Source organism: Bos indicus x Bos taurus, chromosome 20, assembly GCF_003369695.1.
Source record: "Bos indicus x Bos taurus breed Angus x Brahman F1 hybrid chromosome 20, Bos_hybrid_MaternalHap_v2.0, whole genome shotgun sequence".
NCBI classification, from domain to species: domain Eukaryota; kingdom Metazoa; phylum Chordata; class Mammalia; order Artiodactyla; family Bovidae; genus Bos; species Bos indicus x Bos taurus.
In genome coordinates, this window is record NC_040095.1 from 71334120 (window position 1) to 71362014 (window position 27895).

The 27895-nt window shown below is 51.5% G+C and overlaps 1 protein-coding gene across 3 annotated transcripts; it reads right to left on the minus strand.

Moving 5' to 3' along the window:
* Positions 1 to 1558: 1558 nt before the first annotated feature.
* On the minus strand, positions 1559 to 27895 carry EXOC3 (exocyst complex component 3). Of its 3 annotated transcripts, none has more exons than XM_027519943.1 (13): positions 27805 to 27895; positions 26507 to 26709; positions 23854 to 24073; positions 14348 to 15029; positions 11491 to 11608; positions 11086 to 11211; positions 8642 to 8742; positions 6756 to 6866; positions 6517 to 6667; positions 5357 to 5479; positions 3257 to 3418; positions 2917 to 3044; positions 1559 to 2577 (listed from the first exon to the last, which is right to left on the minus strand). In XM_027519943.1, exons 2-13 carry the CDS (start codon positions 26648 to 26650, stop codon positions 2406 to 2408), a joined length of 2238 nt encoding a protein of 745 aa, XP_027375744.1. In that variant the 5' UTR covers positions 26651 to 26709; positions 27805 to 27895; the 3' UTR covers positions 1559 to 2405. The 3 variants fall into 3 exon arrangements, with proteins under 3 accessions (XP_027375744.1, XP_027375746.1, XP_027375745.1); XM_027519945.1 differs by lacking the exon at positions 27805 to 27895 and adding an exon at positions 27210 to 27740 and having other exon boundaries at positions 1561 to 2577; XM_027519944.1 differs by lacking the exon at positions 27805 to 27895 and adding an exon at positions 27182 to 27740 and having other exon boundaries at positions 1561 to 2577.

Here is a 27895-nt window from a genome sequence, read left to right on the forward strand (position 1 = left end):
GACCTGGCGTTAAATGTCCCAGTGTATCCCAGCCCCCAGGTAGAGCCGCCCGGGGCTGGCAGTCTTCTCTAGTGGGTCACCCTCCAGGCCTCCCTGTCAGAGACACACCTTTTAATAGTTGAATTTTCTAACTTTATTGTAATTGTTTATTTTCACCTGCATTGAGTCCCAGTTGTGGCACACAGGATCTTTCGCTGCTGTGAGGGCTTAGCTGCTCTGTTGCTTACTTCCCTGACCAGGGACTGAACCCACATCCCCTGCATTGGAAGGTGGATTCCTAACCACTGGACCACCAGGGAAGTCCACTGAAATTTTATTGTATAAAGAAGCTAGCAATTTGCTGCATGGCTCAGGGAACTCAAACAGGGGCTCTGTATCAACCTAGAGGGGTGGGTTGGGGAAGGAGATGGGAGGGAGTTTCAAAAGGGAGGGGATATACATGTACCTAAGGCTGATTCATGTTGAGATTTGACAGAAAACAGCAAAATTCTGTAAAGCAATTATCCTTCAATAAAAAAGAAATTAAAAAAAAAAAAAAAACTAGCAAGTCAAAATCTAGGCCATAGACGTTCTAAGAGGACTCAGTAATTACAGCCCTTTCCATGTTGATGGAAAGCATAGTCTCCAGCAAGGAGGCGGCTTTTTCCTGCAGCTGCCCCCCGCCCCAAAACATAACACTTATTGCTGGAGTTGGCAATCAGGGCGGGAGGGGGGGGCGGGGGGCCAGGGCTGTGCCCCCTGAGCCCTGTAGGCAAGTCCTCCGGCCTCTGCAGCCTCTGATGGTCCTGGGCTGGCAGAAGCCTCACCACGACTCTGTCTTCACCGGGCGTCACCTCGTCAGGACAGTCATGTCTGCTTAGGGACCCACGGCCTCTTCCCACGCAGGAGGGCCTCAGGGCAGCTGGATACCCGTGCTGCCCACCAGCCCTGACTGAGGTCCTCAGTAGAGGAAGAAACCCACCCTCACTTCCAGGCCCTGCCTCCGTGTCCTCACTAGGGGAGCGTGGATTGCATGAGGCAGGTGCAGGGGCAGCACGCAGGCAGTGTGACGAGCACGTGGGGTCAAGAGTCCCTTCTCCCGGCGTTTTGGAAACCCGCTAAACAAACCCGTGTCAGAAAGTTTCTGACTTGAAAGGTGTGCTTCCACTGAACAGCAGTGTTTCTACAAACAATGCCAAGACTCGATGTGTCTGTGAAATCAGCTCCCACCATTGAACCCACTTCCTCCAACGGACACATGGGGCCTGAGCAAGGGGCAGACGCTGGCCTTCAGCACAGGTGCCTGTGGGCCTTGCACTGAGTGACCTGGAGATGCCCCCTCCCTGGGCGTCAGTGTGGACACCATACCTGGCCACTGGGAGTGGCCCTCTGCCGTGGCCCCCACTACGCCACCCAGCGCATCCTCGCCCTCAGAATGTGGTCATGTCCAGCATTCAGCTCAGGGACCACCATGGTGCAGGCGTGTGGTGGCCACCACAGGGCCGGTCACTTGGGTCAGCCGCCACAATCTGCAGTCGCTGTGGGTATTTACTCAAGAAGTAACTCAGAGTGAAAATTCTCTCATTAAGTGGAAAAACAAATGTATTTTCATTATCATGAGGCGCAGTAACTAATAACTGGTAACACTCAACTTCACTAATTCACAAACCATGCACGACTGAATCCTAGACTCTCAGGCTGGTCAAGCAGGAGCCGGTCTGGACTGACGTGCTAGCAGACAGCAGCCGGCAGGAAGCCTGGGAGACAGCCACGCCTCTCCTGTGCCAGGACTGGCTGTGAGAACCGCCTCTCACGTCTCTAAGGTTGTGTGTAACTCCTCCAAGAAGAGCCCTCCACGTGAATTTTCTGCCTCTCGTGAGGAAACAACACGGCATGCACTCTGGTTCTAGATGGGTGAGGAAGGACGGGGCCCTCAGAGCAGCCCAGCACCCACACACTGTCCGCTAGGAGGAGAAGGGGCGAACGCCGGAGCCATCCTGCAGCCACCTCGGAGTGCGGCCGCCAGGAGCCGCGTCCAGCCGGGCGGCGCCAGGTCGAGACTTCGCCCAGGGCTCCCTGCTCCTCAGGTGCAGGTCTGTAATTCGCGTGGTGTAAAGAGTAACTCGCAGGCGCTCCTGGCATCATCCACCTGCCTGTGGGTTCACCCACCACACCCACCGCATCGCCTGCTGGCAGGTCTGCTCCCGGGGAGGCCTGACCTTGAGCTCAGGCATCTGAAACCTGAAAGCGGCTTCTGGGCAGGTCTGCAAGGTCATGACTGGTGAGGTGGTGGCAGGAAACTGTCAGTCCCTGACAGCAGTTCAGCGTTTTTATGGAGCAACAGTTTGGAAGTGTGCACACAGGGCGGGGGGTGGGGAGGGGAGTGCTTTCTGACACGAGGCCGTCTGAGGCTGGGGTCACACCGGTTACTTGAGGAGCTTGGCCACGTTGAGGCTGGGAACCACGATATCCTTGAAAATGGGCACGTAGTCGGGGCTGGCCTGGGCCGGGCCCTGCTCCAGTGTCTCGATGATGGTCTGCTTCATGTCCCGGCTGGCGTCCCCCCGCATGGCCAGCAGTGCCCCGATGTGGTCGTCCCTGGGGGCGAGGGGGCATCGGGGTGCAGCTGCAGGGGAGCCCCTCCCTCCCTCCCCCACTAGCCCGGAGGAGGGCCCAGAGACAGCACAGGATGGGAATTCAGAAGCCTGTTTGTTTGGCTACCTTCTCCCTGGTACACCATGTCCAGGGACGCCCGGCACCGTGACTCGAGAGCCTCACAATGGACTCTGACGCATGCTCTGCCCACGTCGCCATCTGCAGGCCTCAGGGTCCTCATAGAAGCCCAGAGCTGCCACACTCCCCCCACCGTGGGGGCTCCCACCTAACACCTGGGACCCTCCCCCTCCCCAGCGACTTCAGGGGAGACTCTGCTGGTACCTGATGTCTGGGTATTTGCTGACCAGAGTCGAGACCTCCAGGTAGAGCAGAGAAGGGTCCGTGAGCTTAATGACCTCTGCGACAGCGACGATGGTGTCACAGTAGCTGTCCATCTCCTCTCCAAAGCCCTGCGGGATAGCAGGGCGCTGAGCCGCACATGTACCCGGGGCGCACCCCCGCGCCCACCTCTTTCACAGCAACCCCTCAGGACTTGCTCCCCAGAGAGGGCTCAAGAAGGGGTAGGGGGGCAGCCCGAGCTCTCTGACGGATGGGGACACTAAGTGCCCAGCCCCCGCCCCCAGGCTAGGCAGGTCCCAGCAGGAAGAGGCAGCGCACTCACGGAAGCCAGCTTGCGGAAAAGGAAGCGCAGCTGCTCGGCCTCCCGCACCATGCGCTCCGCGCCGTCCTTGCGCTCCTCAGCGCTGCGGAAGGAGATGCGCTTCTGCATGACGGCCCGCAGGTACTCCTGCACCGCACGCCGGTGCGCCTCGGCGATCATCCGCTGCGGACGGGGCGCGGTCAGCCTTCCCGTCTCAGTGACACGATTTCAGTGTCTACAAACTGAGCTCTTCTGAGGCTTTCCTACAAACTCTAATTTAGCAGGGCAGCAAGTTCACCGTGTTTCGCGTCTGGGAAAAGGGCAGGCGCAGCAGCCAGGTGGCCGCAGCCAGAAGCTGGCGCCGCCGGGCGCCCTGCGGTTCAGGCCTGTCCTAGAATAAAGAGCCCGCAGGGGCGCCTGCCTGCAGCCTCGCCCGACATGTTCTGGGCACAAACCTGCTGCTGAGTGCTTCCTGTGGGGGTAAGGTGGTGGGCGGCAGCTGGGCCTGCCTGACTGACACCCCTTCAGGGGCTCGCGGGCCACCCGGGGGGCACTGGGGCTGGTCTCCTCACCCTGCCGGGCTTGCACACACCTCTGAGCGTCTCAGCTCAGGGGGAGTGTGGAGCTGATGGGAGGACTGGGATCCGGCCAGGCCCCTGCTCGGCCCCTCCCACATCACACCCGTGCTCAGAGGGCTCCTCAACACTGGTCTCTGCAGACAGCACGTCTCTGGACCATTTTGGAGAAGGCCGTGGTTCTCTCCAGAGCCCACCCTCAGTGACAGACAGACCCCAGGCAGTCACCTGTGAACATGTGAGCACAAAAGTGCTGACACGACACTCATCATTAGGGCCCCGAGACACGAGAAGCCCCTTCCAGCAGGGAAGCCAGGAAGCTCCTTCCCCGCACTGAACCGAGGGGGACCCCAAGGGCCCCAAACAAGACAAAGTGAGACGGCGCCCAGCCACTCAGGGACCCGGGTGAGGCCAGGCTCTCAGCAGAGCAGACAATCCCACATTAGAGGGTGAGCCACAAGCCCAGGCTGAGCACGTTAAACATCACCGTCAGATCAAAGCACAGAAGGTTCAAAAAAACAAAAGGTGGAACCAAAAACTCTACAAGCAACAAGAAATTCAAAACTGAAAGAAATGGTCCCACCTCTAACCACCAGAAGCTCCCGACACTGGACCATTAGGGACTCCCCTCGAGGTCCGGTGGTTACGACTCCTCACACCCAGCACAGGGCCCTGGGTTAGATTCCTGGTAGGGGAACTAAGATCCCACATGCTGCAGCTAAACACAGGCGACTACCGAGTCCGCACACTTGAGAGCCCTCAAGCCGCAGTGAAGGCCCAGGGCAGCCTAAACAAACAAAAAAATAAAAACCCAAAACACCAGGTTCTCCCTGCATTACTCTGATGGCAGAGTTAGAATTTAAACTTTCAAGGGGCAAAGATGCCCCTTCCTAGGGGTCCCAGCCAGGGCAGTAAGACGAGAAAACACAAAGACACGAGGACCAGACAGGAATCTGCAGGGTGACACTGCTCACAAATGCAACAAGCATTTCCAAGGAGCCCTGAGGGGACCTGGAGACCCACCTCTGAGTGTCTGGGCCTGAGTTCCCTGTATCGAAGCACTCATGCTTCCGTAAGGCAGAAACAGAAACCCTGATTTTAAAGCAACAATGGCAAAAACCACCCCACGCCCTGACGATTATCCCTGAGCTTCCCCAGCGGCTGCCTGACACCTGAATGGGGATGGGGGCATCTCATGGGTCCCAGAGGGACCGGTGAGCCCTGTGCTGAGTGCTGCCCGCCGGGCCCAGAGCACAGACATGCAGCGGGCACTGCCACTCCCCGGCCTCTCGTCAGAGCCGTGGCCGGTGCCCCGCCCTCGCTCGGCCCCGCCACCACGGGGCTCTAGGCCTGCAGCTGTGCGGTGTGGCCGAGGGCAGCATGGTGGACGCCCCATCGCCTCCACGCCCTCCACCTTCAGACACCAGTGTCTCCAACCTGCTTGGGGCACAAAACCACCCCTGAATTCTCACCCTGAGAACTAATGACACCAGATTCTACAGGAGATGCCTGGGGGCTGAGACCACATGGGGCCCCATGCTCTTACCTTTCTATATGGCTTCTTAATTTTGGCAAAATCATTGAAATAGTCTTCCACAGTGACACAGATGATGTCTACAGCGTTTGACCCTAACAGCCACTTCTTTGTCATCAGTTCATTGAGATGTTGCTGGAAGCAGAAACCACAGAAAACATCCTCGTGCCGGCCCGTCATGGGGAGTGGGGAGGGGGGAGCCAGGGGTCCACCTTTGCACACCTGCCTGAGGCTGTGATCATGACCGCCACACTCGTGCAGAAACTGCACACACACACTACCCACACGAGACTGACACTACACCTGATGGAGGTATCTGTGCATGAATGTTTCACCTGAACTGACTACATCTATTTATCGTGTGCATGCTCTGTAACTTATGCACTCAATTCTGATGGACATTTAAAATGTCTCATTTTTCAATTACAAAGAAGGCTGCAGTGAATCTGTATGTTTCTGCAGGTGAAATTCCCAAAACCAGAACTGCTCAGTCAAAAGGTAGCAAACTACAACCCTCATGACTGCTGCCTCCAACACATACCAACTGCCCCCCAAACCGCACCAATTCACAGTGCTGCAAAGAATACAAGAGTCTCTTTTTTTCCTCAAGCCCTATCACTGTGTGGTAGAAATGTTCTTAATCCATGCCATCCCGTAAGCAACACAAACACCGCTTTAATCTACTTTTCTTAGAAGATTGGTAAGACTGGGCATTCTGTCTCCTACTCAGGACATAAGATTACTCCCTTTCCTGTGAAATATTACTCATGTCCTTTGTCTGTTTCTCTACTGTCTTTTTAAACAGTTCGTTTGTTTTCTAACCATTTTTGAGACAGACATGAAATATCCCGCCCATAACCCCAGGAGCTCCTCCCTGCAGGACCCAAAACATCATGCCTCTGCTTTTCAGCATATCCTCGTTCCTGCCATCCCTGAATAACGTGAGCCATTTCCCTGTTTCAAGGAAACTCACGTGCTCGTCACACTCCATGCCTCTGAGGTGACCTGCCTGGGCCTCACTCCTGACTGTGCGCTGTGCTCGACTCAGTCCAGAACTTGCCAGTGAACACCACCAGCTCCCACCCCAAAACTGACGGGACACTTCCTGGAAGCGTGTCTATGCGAAACCGTGTCGGGAGGGCCCAGCACAGGGTGGGGGAGAGGGCGCCCACCTCCAGGTCCAGGAAGACTTCCTCCAGCAGGCTGCCGCAGCCCTCTTTAGCAATGGCATCCAAAACCCCATCCATGCTCGGCTGGCTCAGAGACACGCCTTCTTCCGCCTCGTGCTTCAGATACTTCCTTTTTAAACTGACTATGGACTCTCTGCAGCAGACAGACAGGGTGCCGTGAGGCGCCCGCCTGCCCACTGCCGCCGCCCGCCCGCCGCCCGCTGGCCTGCCCCGCGGCTCACTTGAAGGTCTGGCAGTTGTTGACCACAGCGACCATGTACTGCACGTAGCAGTGCGGGTGCTGCCGGTCCCGGAGATGCTCGTCCCTGTACAGCTGCGCCTCCTCCTTGTACCTGCGGAACCGGGTGGTCAGCACGGCCCGGCCGGCACCATGCCCAGCAGACGGGCCCACCACTGGCACCGCAGCGGGGACTCAGACTGAAAGACTGCGAGGCGGGGGGGCGACCTACGCCAAGAGCAGCTCATCAATTAAAACAGAGTATCATAAATTTCATATCAGGCATTGAAATATGACTCCATATTCTGATTATACAAATATTCTGAAACATTTGTAACTGGGAAAGTATTATTTTATCTGACATGTAACTCACGTAGAAACTCATACAGTAGTGTTGGGAATATGATCAAATGTTAGATAAAACGTCCTTTTCTGAAACTTTCCCCAAAGAAGTCAAAGTAAAAATACATAAGACTTTAAGATGTCAGGAGCAGAAACTGAAATGGCCGCACACTTCACTTCTGAACGTTTTCTGGAGATTCTCAGACAGACACAGTAGCAGAAGAACACAGCACACCTGCGTATCTGTGTATGTTTTCAGAGGATCTTTAGGAAGGAGCAAACTCAGAACTGGTCACTAAAGGGGAGTAATTAAGCATTAACTCCACTGTTCTGCCCAAAGCATGGCTCAGTTAACCATACAGCTGAGGCTGACGAGGAGAATGTCAGCTTCACAGAAGAATCCCAACAAGACGCCCTGCTCAAGGCACGACTCTCACGGGTGGAGGCCGACGGGGACTCTGTGCAGGGCCGGGCCGTCGGCACCTGAGCCACCGGGGCAGGAGTGCGGAGAACGCCTGCTGCGTTCCAGCCCAGCAGTGAGGAGACACAGAAGGGCCTCAGCCTTTAGTCAGTGTCTGGTCCGGGGCAGACGGCAGGCTGAGGCCCGGTGGGAGAGCCCTGGGCGCTGGACAGGAGGGCCAGGGGCCTGGGGGCAGGCCGTCCACGGACCCGGCCTGGATATACAACTGTGTGAGCAGGGACGTCCAACACCAGTGGGGACCCCGAACGCAGCGAGGGGCCGCGGGGGCCAGCAGCCACTCGTGGCTGTCGTGTGCACATCAACGGCACTGAGGTCAGGGCAGGCAAGCATGTGAGCCACGCTACAGGGTCTGGCGTCCACAGTCAAGCACGGCTGACCCCTGAACAATGTGGGTTTGAACCTCACAGGTTCATGGCCACGTGCATTTTTTCAGTCACCATGCCCGCTGCCCAATGGGAGCCGAGGCTGGCTGAAGCTGCGGACTCGGGACAACAGGCAGGACAGCCGCTTGGGAGGTGCTCTGTGGACCTGCAGCTGCAGCTGCCCTCCAGGGCCCGGATCTTGCTCCGAGTCAACCGTACTTCAGCACAACCGGGGGAGAGGGTGGCTTTAAATGGAGCTCTGACGCTGGACGATGGGCAAAGAGGCTCTCGTGTCGCTCTGCTTCTGTCTGTGTCTGAAAACCTCCGTCATGAACAGTTCAGAGGTGAGGTACTGGTCTTTGAGTACCTTCCTTCCTTCTGAGGGAAGGTGGCCTCCCCAGCCCCCCAGGAAATCGGACACCAGGAAGGCAGTCTGGAGGAGGCCCCCACTCCACCCTGGCAGGAGCTCCAGCCCCCCTCCCCCCACTCAGGCCCCCCTCGCACCCGGGACCCCAGGGGTGCACCCGCACAAAAGGCAGAAAGTAAGACAGGGTGTGAGTTCTAAACAGCAGGAGCAGCTGACTATGATGAGTCCAGCCTTAAATTCTTTTTAATACTAGCCAGACTAAGATCAACACAGTTTAGCTTTTCATTAAAAAAAAAAAAAATACACTTTATAATTAGCGCACTGGTAAGAATACATACCTACTTAAGAAAGAATTCATTTGCTGAAGACACAAAACTAGTACCTTTGTTTTCAAATCTTCACTTATCTGAGCAGCAACTTGAAGGTTCTGCTCGAACATCTAAAAATCGAAGAACTTATGAACTTTGATATAAAGTCACGAAGATACAAGTTTCCCATATCAGTCCCCCGGAAGTTAATTGGTAGTTAGGACAATTGAAATTCAGAGAGAAAAATGAAGCCACTTGAAAAATAACAAAGTTAATTCAACAAACACACAAAACTTTCTCAGCAGGCTGAAAAAAAAAAAAAACCCCAGTGAACCATTTCCTGATCACCTACAGACAGGCTGGCCTCCCCCAGGGGAAACACACGTTCTCACGGGAGATGGGGGCTGGGGTAGCTGAGGTCACATGGGGACCGGTCCCGGCATGCGGGTTCCTTAGAAGAACTGGGAGAATACACCCTGAAGCTGGGAGAATACACCCTGGAGCGGGGGTGCCAGATGAGGACAGGTGGGGAAGGACCAGAAGGCAGAGCCTGCCCCCGTCATCACAGGACATCAGTCTCCAAATAAGGAGAGGGTGGGCCCAACACGCCCGGGACCAGCTCCGTGTTTCAGCAGGAGAGTGTGTGAACATGGCCAGCAACTTCTGAAAGGAGACTGGACAGGCCAGGAGGAGGCAGGCAAGCACACTCGAGGACACAGCAGGCGTCAAAAACCAGACTGCTCATAAGAGCGCATGATTACCCTGAAAACCCACAGGACTCCCCCAAAGTACATCGCATTAGACTCGCCTAGGCAGTGTTTATGAAGACGAGCCTTGGCCAGCTACCTCAGGAAGTAAGCGCCAGACACATAAAGTAATTACTGGGTTGGCCACAACATTCGTTGTTTTTTCCGTAAGACAGTTCTAGTAGCACTTAGTTGTCTTTAGTTTCATTCAAACAATTCTGTTAGACTGTATCCAGACAGCTTCATATCAGCATGCGTTTTTCAAAAATTGGCGAATTTTTGTGAAGCCATTTTAACATTGAAAATGGAAGAAAAAAGTAATTTTTTGGCATATTATGTTTTACTACTTCAAAAGAAGTAAAAACGCAACTGAAAGGCAGAAAGATTCACGCAGATGTATGGCAAAGGTGCTGTGACTGACCAAACGGGAAGCGGTTTGCAAAGCTCCGTGCTGGAGATGCCTCGCTCCGCAGTGGGCCAGACCAGCTGAAGTTAACAGCAATCGTATCGAGACATTAATTGTGAACAGTCAATGTTCTACCACATGGGAGACAGCCAACATACTCAAAATATCCAAATCAAGTGCTGAAAATCATTTGCACCAGACTGGTTATGCTCATCTCTTTGATGTTTGGGTGCCATGTAATTTAAATGAAAAAAAAAACCTTCATAACTATATATCCACATACTAATTAACAAAAACGTTTCACTGTTAAAACAAATTGTGACAGATAGTGAAAAGTGGATCCTATACAATAATATGCAACAGATGAGATCCTGTGGCAAGCGAAATGAACCACCACCAACCATACCAAAGGCCCGTCTTCATTCAAAGAAGGCAATGTTGTGTATATGGTGGGACTGAAAGGGAGTCTTCTATTATGAGCTCCTTCTGGAAACCAAACAATTCCAGCAAGTACTGCTCCCAATTAGACCAACTGAAAGCAGGACTCGATGAAAAGCGTCTGGAATTAGTCAACAGAAAATGCATAATCTTCCATCAGCACAACATAAACCCGCATGTTTCTCTGATGACCAGGAAAAAGCGTTACAGCCTAGATGGGAAGTTCTGATTCATCTGCTGTGTTCACCAGACAACGCACCTTCAGACTGCCATTTATCTCAGTATGTATAAAATTCTTTTAGTGGAAACAATTTCAGTTCTCTGGAAGACTATAAAAGGAACTGGAACAGCTCTTTGCTCAAAAAGACAAAAACTTTTGGGAAGATGGGATTATGAAGTTGCCTGGATATACGGCAGAAGGCAGTAGAACAGTGAATTTGTTGATTAATAAAGTTCTTGGTGAAAATGAAAAATGTGTCTTTTATTTAAAAGTTGAAGCACTTTTTGGCCAACCCAGTAGCTTCTAGTTTGAAATAAAAAACCCCTAGGAACACAGAAGATGTAAGGTTTTGCGACCATGGGCAAAACTACTTGGCAAGCCTGACCCCTGGCTCTCCAGCTCTGGAGAGAAAAAGGCTCTCCCTGAGGTCAGCGTGCAACTATGTATGTGTGAAGCCCCTCAAGGCCCCACGAAGGGTTGGGGCTGGTGTGTGGGTGTGTGTGTGTGCGTGTGTGTGAGGCCCCTAGAGGCCCCACGGGGGGTTGGAGGTGTGTGTGTGTGTGTGTGTGTGTGTGTGTGTGTGTGTGAGAGGCCCCTAGAAGCCCCATGGGGGGTGGAGGTGGAGGGTGTGTATGTGCGTGTGAGAGGCCCTGCGGCCACGCACCTGGAACACGATGGCGGGCAACGTCGTCTGATAGTAGCCGTCCTGGTCGGCCTCGGGCTCCGTCTCCTTCATCCAGTCCTTCTTGTCCGTCTCCAGGGCCTTCCGCAACCAGGCGATGATGTTGGACTGAGCCACAGGGAGGACAGAGCCGGCCATGGAGTCAGCCTGCCCTCGGCCCCTCTCCCTGGGCCCCGAGGGCTTGGGAGGCGCCGCGACCCGCCCGCCCGCCTGCCCCTCCAGCTCCCGGCTCAGTGCTGGAGGTGGGCAGGCCCCCTGCACATCCAGGCGGCTGGTCTCAGCCCAGGGAACAGGCAGGTCCATCCTCCAGTGGAGCAGGTTCCGACCAGTCCAGAAGGGGCCGCCTTCCCTCCACCCCGGCTCCGTGTGGGACCAACCATGACTCACGGTCAGAGTGGACATGTAGGTGTCCAGCAGCGCGGAGACCACGTCTGCAGAGAGCAAAGGCTCCAGGAGGGCCACATCCACCTCGGGGGCCAGCTCTGCGTTCCCCATCATTTCCACGCTGCAGCAAAGGGGGGCAAACAGACAGACTGACCACCAGGGAGGCAGGAGAGACGGACAGACAGACGGACTACCAGGGAGGCAGGAGAGACAGACAGACAGACTGACCACCAGGGAGGCAGGAGGATGAGATAGACAGACTGACTACCACGAAGGCAGGAGAGACAGACATACAGATGGACTACCAGGGAGGCGGGAGAGACAGACTGACTACCAGGAAGGCGGGAGAGACAGACAGACGAACTGACCACCAGGGAGGCGGGAGGACCAGATACACAGACTGCAGGCTGACTACCAGGGAGGCGGAACGACCAGACAGACAGACTGACTACCAGGGAGGCAGGAGGATGAGACAGACTGATCACCAGGGAGGCGTGAACCCCTCGGCAGGGCTGCTCCTGGGCCGGGGCTCACTCAGCTACAGGACTGGAGTGAGGCAGCCCCCTCCTGCCGCCCCATCTGCCCAGAGGCTGGAGGGGAGGTCCATCTGCCCCTCATGGCACCCTGGGGACGCGGAGGGCCAAGCAGGCAGAAGGCCCCAGGAGCCGGGGAACAAGCCCTGGGTCTAGACGCGAGGCGCGGGTACTAGCCCTGACGCTCCTGCGAGAGGACGGGGCCCAGAGTGGGCACCACCTGACGTGTGCACCCGGCCCGCGGGGCCCAGGAGGCCAGAATGCGGAGCGGCGGACTGAGTCTGGGAAAGAGCTTTCACAAAAAAACATGAAAGCGAGGTACGAGGCTGGGTTCCCAGAAGGCCTGGGCTGACTGCTCCGATGACTCCTTAAACACGGGTCCAGAGTAACAACCCTAGGTATTAACGGCATCCAACACCTGTAAGGAACCCCAGGTCTTCCTACGTGAAAAAGTGCATCATGACACTCTGCAAACACCCAAAGACCATTTACAGTCTAGACTATTTCTGCCCCAAGAACCTTAATCCTGCACGAACATGTTTCTAGTGTGGAAACAGCCCAATGTTTCCCTTGAGAAAGTCCAACACAGCAGAACATGATGAGCCAGGAGGCTGTCAAGAAACCGCCACTGACAAGACAGTGCTGACCACGCGGTGCGCGAGAGACAGATGAAGCCTGAACCACGCAGCCACGCAAGTGCACGCTCCGCAGTCTGGGGGCTCGAGCACGGCGGGGGCCCAGACCCCAGACTCAAGTCCGGCTCCCTACCGGCCGGCCGACTGACCCTGGGCACAGTTCCCCCAGGCCTCAGGGTGAAGGGGACGGTGAGAGGCCTTCCGCGGGGGTGACCCACGGGGCCTGTGCACTGGGGATGGCTGTGGTAGGCGGCCGGCACACAGGAAGCTCGGAGGCCCCAGCCCCGCCCAGCCGCTGCAAGTACGTCAGCCACAACCAACAGACGTTTTCTTTCTCTTCACGTTTTCCTGTACTGAAACGTACACACGTACACGTTCTTTACTCTAAGTGGTTACCAAACAACAAACAAAACACAAACCAAAGAAATCCCCAAACCAGGCTTCCATGGTGGTTAAGAATCTCCCTCGCAATGTAGGGGACACTGGTTCAACCCCTGATCTGGGAAGATGCCACATGCCGTGGAACAACTAAGTCTGCACGCCACAGCTGCTGAAGCCCGCACCCCTAGACTGCGTGCTCCACAAGAGCAGGAGCCCCCACGGTGAGAAGCCCGCGCACCAGACTCAAGAGGAGCCCCACCCGCTGCACCTGGAGAAAGCGCATACACAACAAAGACCCAGCACAGTCAAATAAGCAAATAAACAAAAGCAATTAAAATGTAATTTAAAAGTCACTAAACTTTAATAAAATTAAAATTTATCAATTAAAAAAATACTTAAAAAAATCCTCAAACCTTACTACTAAAACAAGAGGTTCAATTTCTACACATTAGCAACAAGACAGGCTAGGATAAACTGTGCTTCCCTCTCACTGCTGCTGCTGCTGCTGCTGCTGCTAAGTCACTTCAGTCGTGTCGGACTCTGTGCGACCCCATAGACGGCAGCCCACCAGGCTCCCCCGTCCCTGGGATTCTCCAGGCAAGAACACTGGAGTGGGTTGCCGTTTCCTCCTCCAATGCATGAAAGTGAAAAGTGAAAGTGAAGGCGTTCAGTCGTGTCCGACTCTTAGCAACCCCACGGACTGTGGCCCACCAGGCTCCTGCATCCATGGGATTTTCCAGGCAAGAGTACTGGAGTGGGGTGCCATGGCCTTCTCTGTCCCTCTCACTAGCTAACCTTAAAGACTTTGAGAACACCCTACCACCGCCTTGTTCTTCAAGTCCAATCTCAAAATGATGCTGGCACACAGTGGCTCACGGCCCCTTCACGGAGTGACAAAACCTCAAGGCTGAAGATCAAAAGGGTGGCTGATTCTCTGAGCACGCAGGGGAGAAGAAACCAGACTTGGGTTGTCAGAAGCCCGAGAGAGAAATTGGGGCCCCTTCAGCAGCCATGCGACTGTGCAGGTCATGGAGCCTCCGGGTTAGATGGCCAACACCTCCTGCTCCTGGGGTCACTGTGGGGCACACACAATGTTGAGCTGTTCCCCACTGTCCAGGCGCAGGAGCCCCTCAAGCACAGGAGCCTTTGCACGACCCAATCCCGGGTCACAGGCAGCCCAGGAAGGAGACGCGTCCACCAGAGGCAATGCCTGCGGGTGCCAGGTGCCCGCCCTGGGTCGAGGACCCAGCAGCTGTGCAGACTGCCAGCAGCCTACGGAACAGGAGATGTCAGGTGTGAAGGGGGCATTACCTGGTGTAAGTGTTCAAAACCCAGGTCAGCAGGCTGACGATCTCGTTTGCTTCCAGGTCCTCCGCTGCGAGGTCCTGCATGCGCGCGCTCAGGGCCTGGTGGTAGGTGCGCAGCAGGCTCCGGAAGATCTCGTAGTGCGGAGGGAAGCACTGCGCCAGCAGGTTCTTGGCCACGATGAGGTCATCCAGCACGTACTTCCGTATGATCTCCAGGTGGCGCACGAGCCACATCCTGTCCGACTCCCTGGTGTCCGCCTGCGTGCCCTCGATCCTGGTGGTCACTGTTCTGTCCAGGATGGTGAACATCTTCTCCTTCCAGTTCTTGGGTCTCCCGGGAGGCACGAAACCAGTTTGCTTTTTCCGGTCAAGTATGCGCCGGTCAATCTTCTCTTCCCTTTCGATGATCCTGACGACAGAGACGAGCAAGGTGGGGTCGCGGCGCACGGTGACCAGTGACCTCTGCAGCACCATCCACAGCTGCTTGGCCAACTCGTCGGACAGCCCCTGCGTGCTCCCGAAGTAGCTGTGGATGAGCGTCATGTCACGCGTGTTCCCGCTGTCCATGCGGTACTGCTCGTACATCAGCCCGTCCCGGGAGCACTCCAGGTCCATCAGCTTCCGGTGGGCCTGCAGCAGCTCCCCGTGCTCTATGAGGTCCTGTGTCTCCCTCACAATCTCGGGCACTGGGGGGAAGGCAAAGACGGCACCGTGAAACACCAAGGTGGAGCAGCTTGGGGTGCCAGGAGGGCAGCAGGCAAGGGCAGCCAGGAACCCGCCCCCACTGGACAACCAGCACACGCACAGGACTTGGGTGAGGGGCCACACACTGTGGGGCTGTGGAGGCCACTGAAGGCTCACACCTTCCAGGGAAAGGCATGAACAGTATTTCAGCTCTCAGCACAGTACACACGTAGAAACTGACTGCAAATGACCAGGAGAGGCACAGGCTCAGAAAGACCTGAGAAGACTTTAAGTTTACATGCCAGCCTGGTCCTCAAAAGAGACGCAGCCTAAGACGTGGAAACAGCAAAAATGATAATAAAATCGGCATACCCTGGCAAAGAGGAACATCTGACTCCAGAGCTACGTGTTAATTAGATTCAAATGTCCACTGCTCAACAGCAGCACAAGGCAAACAAGGATGGGAGGAGAGAAGAGAGATTCAAAGAAAAAAAAAAACAGAAACCATCCCTGAGAAGGACTAGACAGTGGACAAGACAAGGACTCTAAGATGAGTGCTTCAACATGCTCAAAGAACCACAGGCAAACATGGACAAAAGTGTAACTGAATGGAAAATTTACTTCAGATTCTCAAAACAGATTTGAGTGAGCAGAAGAATGAATCAGCAAACTTGAAGACAGGACAAAGAAAATTATCAATCATGAGGCTAAAAAGGAAAAAAACTAGAGAAGAGAGGACAGAGCCTCAAGGGCTTGTGTTTCTCCACCGGGCTGACCGAGGGCACATGTGGGAGCCGAGGCGGCGGCAAGGGCGGGCACACCTGCCTCCCAGGGGCCGCGCGCGCCCACCAGCTGAAGGTCTGCAGTGACCCTGCATCAGGCAAGCATACTGGCACCACTTTCCCAACATCACTTGCTCATTTCATGTCTCTGTGTCACATTTTATTCTTTTATTACCTTAAAACATCTCACATTTACAGGACATTCCATCTGAGAGCAGAACACACTCTCCTCTCACAGCACACAGAACGCTCTCTGAGATAGGTCACGTGTGCTGGCGAAGCCCCTGCATTCACGCCCACTCTCTGTGACCCTATGGCCAGTAGCCCACCAGGGTCCTCCGTCCATGGCAAGAACACTGGAGTGGGTTGCCATGCCCTCCTCCAGGGCATCTTCCCGACCCAGGGTCCAATCCACGCCTCTGAAGTCTTCCGCACTGGTAGGCGGGCTCTTCACCACCCGTGCCACCTATGCGAGTCAAGCCCTGGTAAACCTGAGAAAACGAAATAGTACCAAGTATCTTTCCTGACCAGAAGGTTAAGGATTAGAAATAAATTACAGAAAAAAACGTAAAAAACATAAACACGTGGTGGCTAAACACCATGTTTCTAAATAACTAAGAATCACTGAGGAAACTGAAAAGTACACAGAAACAAATAATGATAAAGACTCAACAGCCCAAACCAGAGGGACGCAGCAAAAGCAGTTCTAAGAGGGAAGCCTGCAGTGATTCAACCCCACCTCGAGAATCAAGAGAAGGCTTAAACAAACAACCTAACCTCACACCTAAAGCAACTGGAGAAAGAATAAACAAAACCCAAAGTTACCAGAGAAAAGAAATTATAAAAATCAAAATAGTAAATGAAGAAAATAATAGCAAAACGCAATGAAACTAAAAGCTAGTTCTTTGAGAAGACAAAATTGATAAACCTTTAGCCAGGCTCATCAAGGAAAAAAGGGAAAGGATTCAAATAAAAGAATTAGAAATGAAAATGGAGAAATTATTAATACAACTGACGCTGCAGAAATACAAAGATCATGAGAGACTACTCTCACCAACTATATGTCAATAAAACTCACAATCTAGAAGTGAACAAACTCTTAGAAAGTGTAACCTTCTAAGACTGAGCCAAGAAGAAGTAGATAATATAAACAGACCTGTCACAAGCGATGAAATTGAAACTATAAATAAAAATCTTTCAACAAACAGAACTCCAGAACCAGATAGCCTCTCAGGCAAATTCTACCAAACATTTAGAGAAGAGCTAACACTCATCCTTCTCAAACCCTTCCAAAAAATTGCAGAGGGAGGAACACTTTCAAATTCATTCTATGAAGCCATCATCACCCTGATACCAAAACCAAAGTTTAACAAAAAAAATTACAGACCAATATCACTGATAAACATAGATGCAAAAATCCTCAACAAAATACTAGCTAACAGAATCCCACAATGCACTAGAAGCATCATACACCATGACCAAGTTGGAGTTATCTCCGGGATGCAAAGATTCTTCAATATATGCAAATCAATTAATGTCATGTGCCATATTAACAAATTAAAGAACAAAATTCGTATGATCCTCTCAATAGATGCAGAAGAAGGTTCTGACAAAATTCAAAACCCATTTAAGATAAAAACTCTCCAGAAGGCGGGCAAAGAGGGAACCTACCTCAACACAGTAAACGCACATCCAACAAGCCCACAGCAACCATCGTTCTCAAAGGTGGAAAAACTGGAAGCATCTCCTCTAGGAACAAGACAAGGGTGCCCACTCTCACCACTATTATTCAACACAATTTTTGAAGTCCTAGCCAGGGCAACCAGAGAAGAAAAAGAAATAAAAAGAATCCAAATTGGAAAATAAGGTGTAAAACCATCACTGTCTGCAGATGACATACTACTACTATATTCACAGTATCCTAAATCCTAAAGATGCCATCAGTTAGAACTAATCAATGAATTTGGTAAAGTTGCAGTATACAAAAGAAATAAACAGAAATCTCTTGAATTATTAAGGAAACAATCCCATTTTTCATTTTATCCAAAGATCAAAATACACACGAATAAATCAATCCAACGAGACAAAAAAAAGAAATGCAACAAGGCAAAGTGGCTGTCTGAGGAGGCCTTACAAATAGCTGAGATACTAAGAGAAGTAAAAGGCAAAGGAGAAAAGGAAAGATACACCCAATGGAATGCAGAGTTCCAAAGAAGAACCAGGAGACAGAAGAAAGCCTTAAGTGAACAATGCAAAAAAAAAAATAGAAGAAAACAACAGAATGGGATTTAGTGATCTCTTCAAGAAAACGAGATACCAAGGGAACACTTCATGCAAAGATGGGCACTATAAAGGAGAGAAACAGTAAGCACCTACAGAAACAAACAGGATTAAGATGTGGCAAGAATACAAAGAACTGTACAAAAAAGATCTTAATGACCTGATAACAATGATGGTGTGGTCACTCACCTAGAGCCCAGACATCCTGGAATGCGAAGTCAAATGGGCCTTAGGAAGCATCGCTACAAACAATGCTAGTGGAGGTAATGGAATTCCAGCTGAGCTACTGCAAATCCTAAAAGATGATGCTGTTAAAGTGCTGCCCTCCATATGCCAACAAATTTGGAAAACTCAGCAGTGGCCACAGGACTGGAAAAGGTCAGTTTTCATTCCAATTCTAAAGGGCAATGCCAAAGAATGTTCAAAATACCAAATAATTGCACTCATTTCACATGCTAGTAAAATAATGCTCAAAATCCTTCAAGCTAGGCTTCAGTAGTAAGTAAACCAAGAACTTCCAGATGTTCAAGCTGGATTTAGAAAAGGCAGAAGAACCAGAGATCAAATTGCCAACATCTGTTGGATCATAGAAAAAGCAAGAGAGTTCCAAAAGAATATCTACTTCTTCACTGACTATGCCAAAGCCTTTGACTGTGGAGCACAACAAACTGTGGAAAATCCTTCAAGAAATGGAAATACCAGAACTCCTTACCTGTCTCCTGAGAAACCAGTGTGCAGGTCATGAAACAACAGTTAGAACCGGACCTGGAACATCAGACTAGTTCAAAATAGTTCAAAATTGGGAAAGGAGTACATCAAGGCTGCATATTGTCACCCTGCTTATTTAACTTCTATGCAGAGTACATCATGCAAAATGCCAGTCTGGATGAAGCACAAGCTGGAATCAAGATTGCCAGGAGAACTATCAATAACCTCAGATATGCAGATGACACCACCCTTATAGTAGAAAGTGAAAAGGAACTGAGAAGCCTCTTGATGAAAGTGAAAGAGGAGAGAGAAAAAGCTGGCTTAAAACTCAACATTCAAAAAACTAAGTTCACGGCACCTGGTCCCATCACTTCATGGCAAATAGATGGGCAAACAGTGGAAACAGTGACAAATTTCATTTTTCTGGGCTCCAAAATCAAGGCAGATGGTGATTGCAGCCACAAAATTAAAAGACATTTGCTCCTTGGAAGAAAACCTATAACAAACCTAAACAGCGTATTATAAAGCAGAGACATCACTTTGCCAACAAAGGTCCATCTAGTCAAAGCTGTGGTTTTCCAGAAGTCACGTGTATGGATGTGAGGGCTGGGCCGTAAAGAAGGCTGACGCCAGAGAGCTGAGGCTTTCAAACTGTACTGGAAAAGACTCCTGAGCACCCCCTGGAGTGCAGGGGGGCTTTCCTGCTGGCTCAGATGGTAAAGAAACTGCAATGCAAGAGACCCAGGTTCGATCTCTGGGCCAGGAAGATCCTCTGGAGGAGGAAATGGCAACCCATTCCAGTATTCTTGCCTGGGAAATTCCATGGACAGAGGAGCCTGGCGGGCTACAGTCCACGGGGGTCACAAAAAGTTGAACAAGACTGAATGTCTAGTCACGGTGGGTGGACTGCAAGGAGGTTAAACAAGTCAATTCTAAAGGAAATCAACTCAGACTATTCACTGGAAGGATTGATGCTAAAGCTCCAATACTTTGGCCACCTGATAGGAAGAGCCAACTCACTGGAAAAGACCCCGATTCTAGGAAAAACTGAGGGCAGGAGGAGAAGGGGGTGCCAGAGGAGAAGATGACTGGATAGCATCACTGACTCAATGGACACGAGTTTGAGCAAACTCCAGGAGATAGTGAAGGACAGGGAAGTCTGGCGTGCTCCAATCCAGGGGTGGAAGGAGTCGGACACCACTTAGCAACTGAACAAGAGTGACAGTAAGGAGACAAACGATCTATACGCAGAAAACTGTTAAGACAGTGAGGAAAGACAGCAAAGACGACACAAACAGACGTAGAGATACACCATGTTCCTGGATAGGAAGAATCGATACTGTGAAAATGACTATACTACCTAGAGCAATGTACAGATTCAATGCAACCCCTATCAAATTACCTGGCATTTTTCACAGAATTAGAACAAAAAATTGTGCAGTCTTTATGCAAACACAATAGTGGTACAGAACCCATCTGCCAATGCAGGTTAAATGGAAGAGACACGGGTCAGTCTCTGGGCCTGGAAGATAGAAATTACAGCTATACTGGCAAATTACAGCTATAAACACTTACATTAAAAAGGAAGAAAGATTTCATATCAACAACCTAACTTCACAACCTAAGGAACCAGAAAAAGAATAAGGTAAACCTTCACCTGTAACAGAAAAGAATATGAAAAAGAACAGAATATACATACATATATGTGTGTAACTAAACCACTTTGCTGTATACCAGAAACTAACACAACATTGTAAGTCAACTATACTTAGTTTCAATATTCTCCCAATCCCAAAGAAAGGCAACGCCAAAGAATGTTCACACTACCACACAATTGCACTCACCTCACACGCTAGCAAAGTAATGCTCAAAATTCTCTAAGCCACACCTCAACAGTATGTGAACTGAGAACTTCCAGATATTCAAGCTAGATTTAGAAAAGGCAGAGGAACCAGAGATCAAATTGCCAACATCCGTTGGATCACTGAAAATTCAAGACAGTTCCAGAAAAACATCTACTTCTGCTTTATTGACTACGCCAAAGCCTTTGACTGTGTGGATCACAACAAATGGTAGAAAATTCTGAAAGAGACAGAAATACCAGATCACCTGACCTGCCTCCTGAGAAATCTGTATGCAGGTCAGGAAGCAACAGTTAGAACTGGACGTGGAACAACAGACTGGTTCCAAATCGGGAAAGGAGTATGTCAAGGCTGTATATTGTCACCTTGCTTATTTAACTTATATGCAGAGTACATCATGCAAAATGTCAGACTGGATGAAGCGCAAGCTGGAATCAAGATTGCCGAGAGAAATATCAATAACCTCAGATGCGCAGATGACACCACACTTATGGCAGAAAGCAAAAAAGAACTAAAGACCCTCTTGATGAAAGTTAAAGAGGAGAGTGAAAAAGTTGGCTTAAAACTCAACATTCAAAAAACAGGGATCTTGGCATCTGGTCCCATCACTTCATGGCAAATGGGGAAACAATGAAAATAGTGACAGACTTTATTTTCTTGGGTTCCCAAATCACTGCAGATGGTGACTGTAGCCATGAAATTAAAAGACACTTGCTCCTTGGAAGAAAAGCTATGACCAACCTAGACAACATATTAAAAAGCAGAGATGTTACTTTGCCAGCAAAGGTCCATCTAGTCAAGGCTATGGTTTTTCCAGTGGTCATGTATGGATGTGAGAGTTGGACCATAAACAAAGCTTTTTTTCCTGGGCATCAATGAATTGATGCTTTTGAACCGTGGTTTTGGAGAAGACTCTCAAGAATCCCTTAGAATGCAAGGAGATCAAAGCAGTCAAACCAAAAGGAAATCAGTCCTGAGTATTCATTGGAAGGACTGATGCTAAAGCTGAAACTCCAATACTTTGGCCACCTGATGCAAAGAACTAACTCACTGGAAAAGACCTTGATGCTGGAAAAGAGTGAAGGCAGGAGGAGATGAGAATGACAGAGGATGAGATGGTTGGATGGCATCACTGACCGGATGGACATGAGTTTGAGTAAACTCCGGGAATTGGTGATGGACAGGGAGGCCTGGAGTGCTGCAATTCATGGGGTCTCAAAGAGTCAGACGCGACTGAAGTGAACTGAAAGGAAAGAAAGCTAAACCTAAAGCTATCAAAATAAATGAAATAAGACTAGAGCAGAGATAAACAGAAAATTGAAACACAAAACAGAAAAATCAAGAAAACCAAAGGTAGTTCTTTGAAAAGATTAACAACTGACAAACCCTACCCAGATGAACTAAGGGAAAAAGAAGACTCAGGTACTAAACAGTTAAAGCGAGGACACTACTGCCAACTCTGCAGGAAAAGAGTTAGAAGAGAGCACTGTGAGCAAACGCAACCCAGCGGGGTAACCAGATGAAGTGCACGTCCCAAGAAACACAAAACCTAAACCACCAAGAAACAGAAAGTCTAAATAACCAGTAAGCGGCTTGGAGGAGGGGCCATGGGGAGTATCATTAACAGCTGCAGACTTTCAAGTTCTTCTTTCAGTTTTACTGAGACATAATTCACACACAGCTCTGTGCAGAGTTCCAGTTTTCAAGGTGAAGACAGTCCCTGAGATGGACTGTGATGATGCCTTCACAATGATATAAAAGTACCTCATCTACAACTGTTCACTTAAACGTGATCAAGACGATAGACTTTATACTGTGCATATTTTATAGTTTTTAAGAGTGGAAAAGAAGAACAAACAGGCTTTGTTCATAATACTACAGAATTACAGGCAATGATAAAAGTCTGAAGGGAGACAAACAAGCACAACATTTTCTCGGTAAAAACACGCTCCTAACAAAAACGACGTCTACATCACAGCCTCGCTTTTCATCAAAAGAACATTATTTTCAACCTCTATGGATGAACTGGTAGTTTTTTGATCACTTGGGTTATGTGGATCCAAATGCCATGTGGATGAAAAGGTAACTCTTTAGTCTTCTGGTGTTCATTTTACAAAACCAGAAGAAAATGACAGTCAACAAGAAATTATAAGATGGAAATCAACTAAGAAGGCTCTAAACGTCATGAAGGAGATCCTGGCAGGGGGGCCGGTCAGATTCCAGGCTGCCAAAGGTCACCAGGAGGGACTGCTGCCAGGGGCCAGCACAGCAGGCGGTGCTGGGCCACTCACGGGGGCAGAGCAGGGCCCCAGTTGTCAGGCCCAGGGTGACGAGAACGCACAGAGGGACGGCTGAGTACTCAACAACGCTGCCACCAGACATACGCACCCAGAGGAACAGGGCCACTCGTGTTGTGGTTCACAGCGGTGGGCGGAGGGGAAGAACCACACCGGGTTACACGCAGGCGCCAAGCAGCATGAACACTCGGAGACCAGACACCACAGGAGGGACGGGAAGGGGCCAGACCACCCTGAGGCTTCTGGCTGGGATGCTGATAGCTGTGACAAAGACGCGGGGGGAAGGGACTCGGACGGAGGGACTCGGGGAGGGACGAGCTCCCGGGGGCAGAGCACGAGGAAGCTGGCTGGACACAACAGAGCCCCTGCCCTGGTGACGGCTGACACGGGGCCCAACCGGGCTACGGAGCGCTCTTCTTCATGCCAACAGGTACTGGGACAGGATTCTGAAAGGGTTACTTCTGTCCTTGCCACCCTGATTGGCCCCAAGGATTCCTGCAGGCCCGACCTCCATCGGGGCTGGGTCTAGGGCGTGCCCACCCTCAGCCTCCGGCTTGTGCACAGGCCTCCTGTCTGGGAGCTGCTGCTCAGGGATCTCTCCCGCGCCTGGCAGGGTCCCGCGTGCCACACGGCGGCAGAGGGAGAGCGCACATCTCTCCCCGTGCATACGTGTTCAGCTCTCCATCTGTCCCTCGGTCCCCACAGACTCAGAACCACACTCTACCAGCCCTCATCTACTCAGCAGACCACCCATCCACGTTCAAACAAGACCCTAACCATGCAGGCCGAACCACACCTCTTACCCACTCTAGGGGGCCCACAAAACATGTCGCCCCCGGAAAGCTGAAACCCCCCGCAACACAAGCAGGCCGAGGACACACGTCCGCCGGCAGCTACCTGAGAAGATGTTCTTCAGGTTCTCCACGGCGGCAGCGAGCTGGCTGTGTCGCACGACCGCGTCCTTCACATCCTTGAGGCTCTCGATGGTGTTGATGCTCTGCCTCCAGTCCTTGCTGACATCCGCCAGGGACTGCTGGATGTCCTTGACGTCATTTAGCGCGTTATGGAGCTGGCTCAGGCCCGTGCGCACGCCGTCCAACTGTGACTGGATTGCAGCCTAGGGAAGACACAGGGGTGAGCAGAGCCAGGCCGGACCTGGAGGCTCAGAGAGTAGAAGAGAGGCGCTGCGGTAACAGAGACAGTCAATAAGCAGAACAGTAATGCTTTCAAGCTTTGTTGAGAAAACCTCCCAACACTCTTCATGCAGCCCTTGGCCTGAAAATGCTAGACTCCACTGTGGGAATGCCCTGGGTCCCATGGCCCCCCTTAAATGGTCTCCTAGGACTCTGCACACCATCTCGCAGGCATCCTCAGCTTCCTAACAGGCCTGATCTCAATGGAGAAACAGTCAGGACTTGTCATTAACTTAAGTGGAGAGGGCGTTCCTGCCACTCAGCCAGAACCAGACTCCGCCCTAGGATGGCGGGCCCCAGACACAGAGCTGGCCCATCTGACGTTCAGACTCACTCTGAGAGTCCATGGAAGTGCCGCCCAGGGAGCCGCACAGTCAGTCAGAACGGAGAGAGCATGAAGGAGCAGCAGCAGGTGCATGGGAATAGGAAGGGAACGACAGGCCAGCACAATGGAAGTCAGGAACACCTTTCACCCATAAATCGTAAGTAGCACTTAAAAATAACTAATGATTTCAAAAGACCACACAACTGTTAGTTAATCCATGAGTTTCCAAAAGAGATTAAAATTCTGGATAAAAATGCAGCAGGTCTAAACTATTTTTTAAATTGATATGAAACTGTTTCAAGTTAGTCCAACAGGTCTTTGGCTGCCTTGCTGTTGCAAATGAATGACCCACATCCTGTCTCGTCAAACCTGCCATAACCTGGGCACCCATGTTTTCAACTGGACAGACAACTTCACTACCGTATCAGTGCAAGAATTCAGTTCAGTTCAGTTTAGTCGCTCAGTCGTGTCCGACTCTGCGACCCCATGAATCGCAGCACGCCAGGCCTCCCTGACCATCACCAACTCCCGGAGTTCACCCAAACCCATGTCCATCGAGTCGGTGATGCCATCCAACCACCTTATCCTCTGTCGTCCCCTTCTCCTCCTGCCCTCAATCTTTCCCAGCATTAGAGTCTTTTCCAATGAGTCAGTTCTTCGCATCAGGTGGCCAAAGGATTGGAGTTTCAGCTTCAACAACAGTCCTTCCAATGAACACCCAGGACTGATCTCCTTTAGAATGGACTGGTTGGACCTCCTTGCAGTCCAAGGGACTCTCAAGAGTCTTCTCCAACACCTCAGTTCAAAAGCATCAATTCATCAGTGCTCAGCTTTCTTCACAGTCCAACTCTCACATCCATACATGACTACTGGAAAAACCACAGCCTTGACTAGACAGACCTTTGTTGACAAAGTAATGTCTCTGCTTTTTAACATGCTATCTAGGTTGGTCATAATTTTTCTTCCAAGGAGTAAGAGTCTTTTAATTTCATGGCTGCAGTCACCATCTGCAGTGATTGTGGAGCCCAGAAAAATAAAGTCAGCCACTGTTTCCCCATCTATTTCCCATGAAGTGATGGGACTGGACGCCATGATCTTAGTTTTCTGAATGTTGAGCTTTAAGCCAACTTTTTCACTCTCCTTTTTCATTTTCATCAAGAAACTCTTTAGTTCTTCACTTTCTGCCATAAGGGTGGTGTCATCTGCATATCCGAGGTTATTGATATTTCTCCCGGAAATCTTGATTCCAGCTTGTGCTTCATCCAGCCCAGTGTTTCTCATGATGTACTCTGCATATAAGTTAAATAAGCAGGGTAACACTATACAGCCTTGAGGTACTCCTTTTCCTATTTGGAACCAGTCTGCTGTTCCATGTCCATGCGAGAATTAATCTTCCTCAAACGCACTCTCTTAAATCCTCAAGACTGTTGTGCTGCCAGTCAGCAGGCCGTGGTCTTAACATTTTTATAACTATACCAGGCATGCATTGTTTTAATAAAATCCAATTTCTCCATGTGAATTAAGTTGAAAGCCAATCCAAATCATAAAAGACTGACTTTCTTTCTTGCCTCACTTTCACACACACTAATAAATGTGTAGTGCTCTCTTCCTTCCTGCCCACAAGGCCAACAGAATGCCTGGTACACAGTCAGCGTACTACAGTGTGTGCTAAAAGAACCCAAACAAAATGCTCTCTGGACACACTCGGTGGAAGAGCATTTGCTAAAGAAGAAAAACCGTTATTCTGCTAGTGTTTTTTAAAAAGGTAAATGGACACTTCGGGATGCTTAAAGGGGTTGTTCCTTTGGTGTTTTCAACATCCCCGTCTAGTTTGTCAATCTACTAACTGGCAATATATTATTGGAAAAAATGTGCTAAATCAAGGTAATGTCCATGTCTGCCTTCTTCCACATCCTCATAATGTCCAATTTGGCAAAACTGTAACTTTGTTAGATGAACCTGAACCTCAAGATAAAAGGCCTTGTCCCGCTGGGGAGTGCAGCAGGCGCTGGTGGCTACCGTGACCTCGTACCTTTAATCTGGCCTCCACAGAAGCCTTCTTCCGGGCCTCTCTTCTGCGATACTGCTCCACTTTGTCCAGCTGGTCAGGGCGCTGCAGCATTCCGGCAACCCTCTGGACCGCTGTTGCGACAGCCTCCCGGTCAGTCTCCTTCATGGTTACAAAGCAGGGAGGATCTCTTCACCTGTCATACTAGAGGCATCCCGTGTCCACAGCTAGATGGGGAACAGGGAGGGGGGATGTGTTACAAAGGTAGAAATGTTAGTGACAAAACTTACCCCCTCCACCAACAGTCAGCAGTCCACGGCAGAGCTATAAGAGCATCTGAGATCATCAACCCAGTAAACTGAAATCAGAACTAGGATTATGAACTCCTCGATAAGAAATACAAACTTTCAGAAGTCAATTTTACCGTAAAGTGGAGCAGGGGCAATTACAGGCACTAGATATCAGCACATAGAGGAAGCCAGATTACTCACACCAGACGTCAGTCTCCAGGGCACTTCTCTCCCCTAGACAGGTCCCCTTTTCCCATTTCCAGAGCCTTTACACCGGCCTGAACTCCCTGGAGGGGCGGCTGTGCCAGGAAGCCCCGGTGAAGATGCGGAGGCACAGGGCCAGTACACACCTCACCATCCCCGCCAAAGTTTCAGCACCCACCCTACGATTCCCCTCAAAAATCACTACCTGTAGAGTCTCAGATCCCACGTCTTACTATTTAACAGCCTTAGTAAACAGGTGAGCGGGCAAACGACGCTCTCCTCAGGACAGCGCACTCCTGCCTCTGTGCCGGCTCCACCAACATCCGACCCGGGGAGCTCGGGAGCGTCCGGCAAAGAAGAGAGCGGACCTCTGCCGTTAGCCGCCCGTTTCTACGCATGTTTTCCGTGCACCAATCCAGGACGCTCCCCATTCCCTCCGCAAACGCTCTCGGAGCAATACCCAAGTCCCCGCAGACCCTGAGGGGCGGGACCCGAGTGCCTCTGGCGCCCTCACGGTCCTGGGCTGGCGCGCCGGGTCTCCTCGCCCCACTTCCGGGCCCTGGGCTGCGCCGGGGCCGAGGCGCCAGGGGTGGCCGCGGGTCTCCAGGCCGCCGCCCGCGCGCTCAAGTCCGCACCGGCTCCCTCCTCCTGGCCTGGCGCGGCGTTGGCCCCGTCACGGACGCTAGCCTCTCGACGGGACTCAGAAGCCCCCGGGGCCCCCCCGGCCGCCTGCACCGCCACCTGGCCGCGCCTGCATGAGTCGGGGAAAGGGACGGCGGGCGGGGACCGCGACCGCCGCCCAGGCGCCACAGCTCGCCGCAGCCTCACCTCGCGGGTCGCAGCCGCCGCCTCCGCCGCCCGGAAGTGAGCGCTCCGCTGGCACTTCCGCCTCCGGCCCCGAGACTGGGAGGGCGGGGCC

Excerpts from the sequence above, each read along its gene's own strand:
- EXOC3 (XM_027519943.1), bottom strand. The coding sequence starts at position 26,650 with ATGAAGGAGACTGACCGGGAGGCTGTCGCAACAGCGGTCCAGAGGGTT. Across the intron at positions 15,030-23,853 it reads CCTGAAGAACATCTTCTCAG|TGCCCGAGATTGTGAGGGAG; the intron begins GTAGCTGCCGGC and ends CCTTCCCCCCAG. Across the intron at positions 8,743-11,085 it reads TGCCCGCCATCGTGTTCCAG|ATGTTCGAGCAGAACCTTCA; the intron begins GTGCGTGGCCGC and ends TTCGATTTTTAG.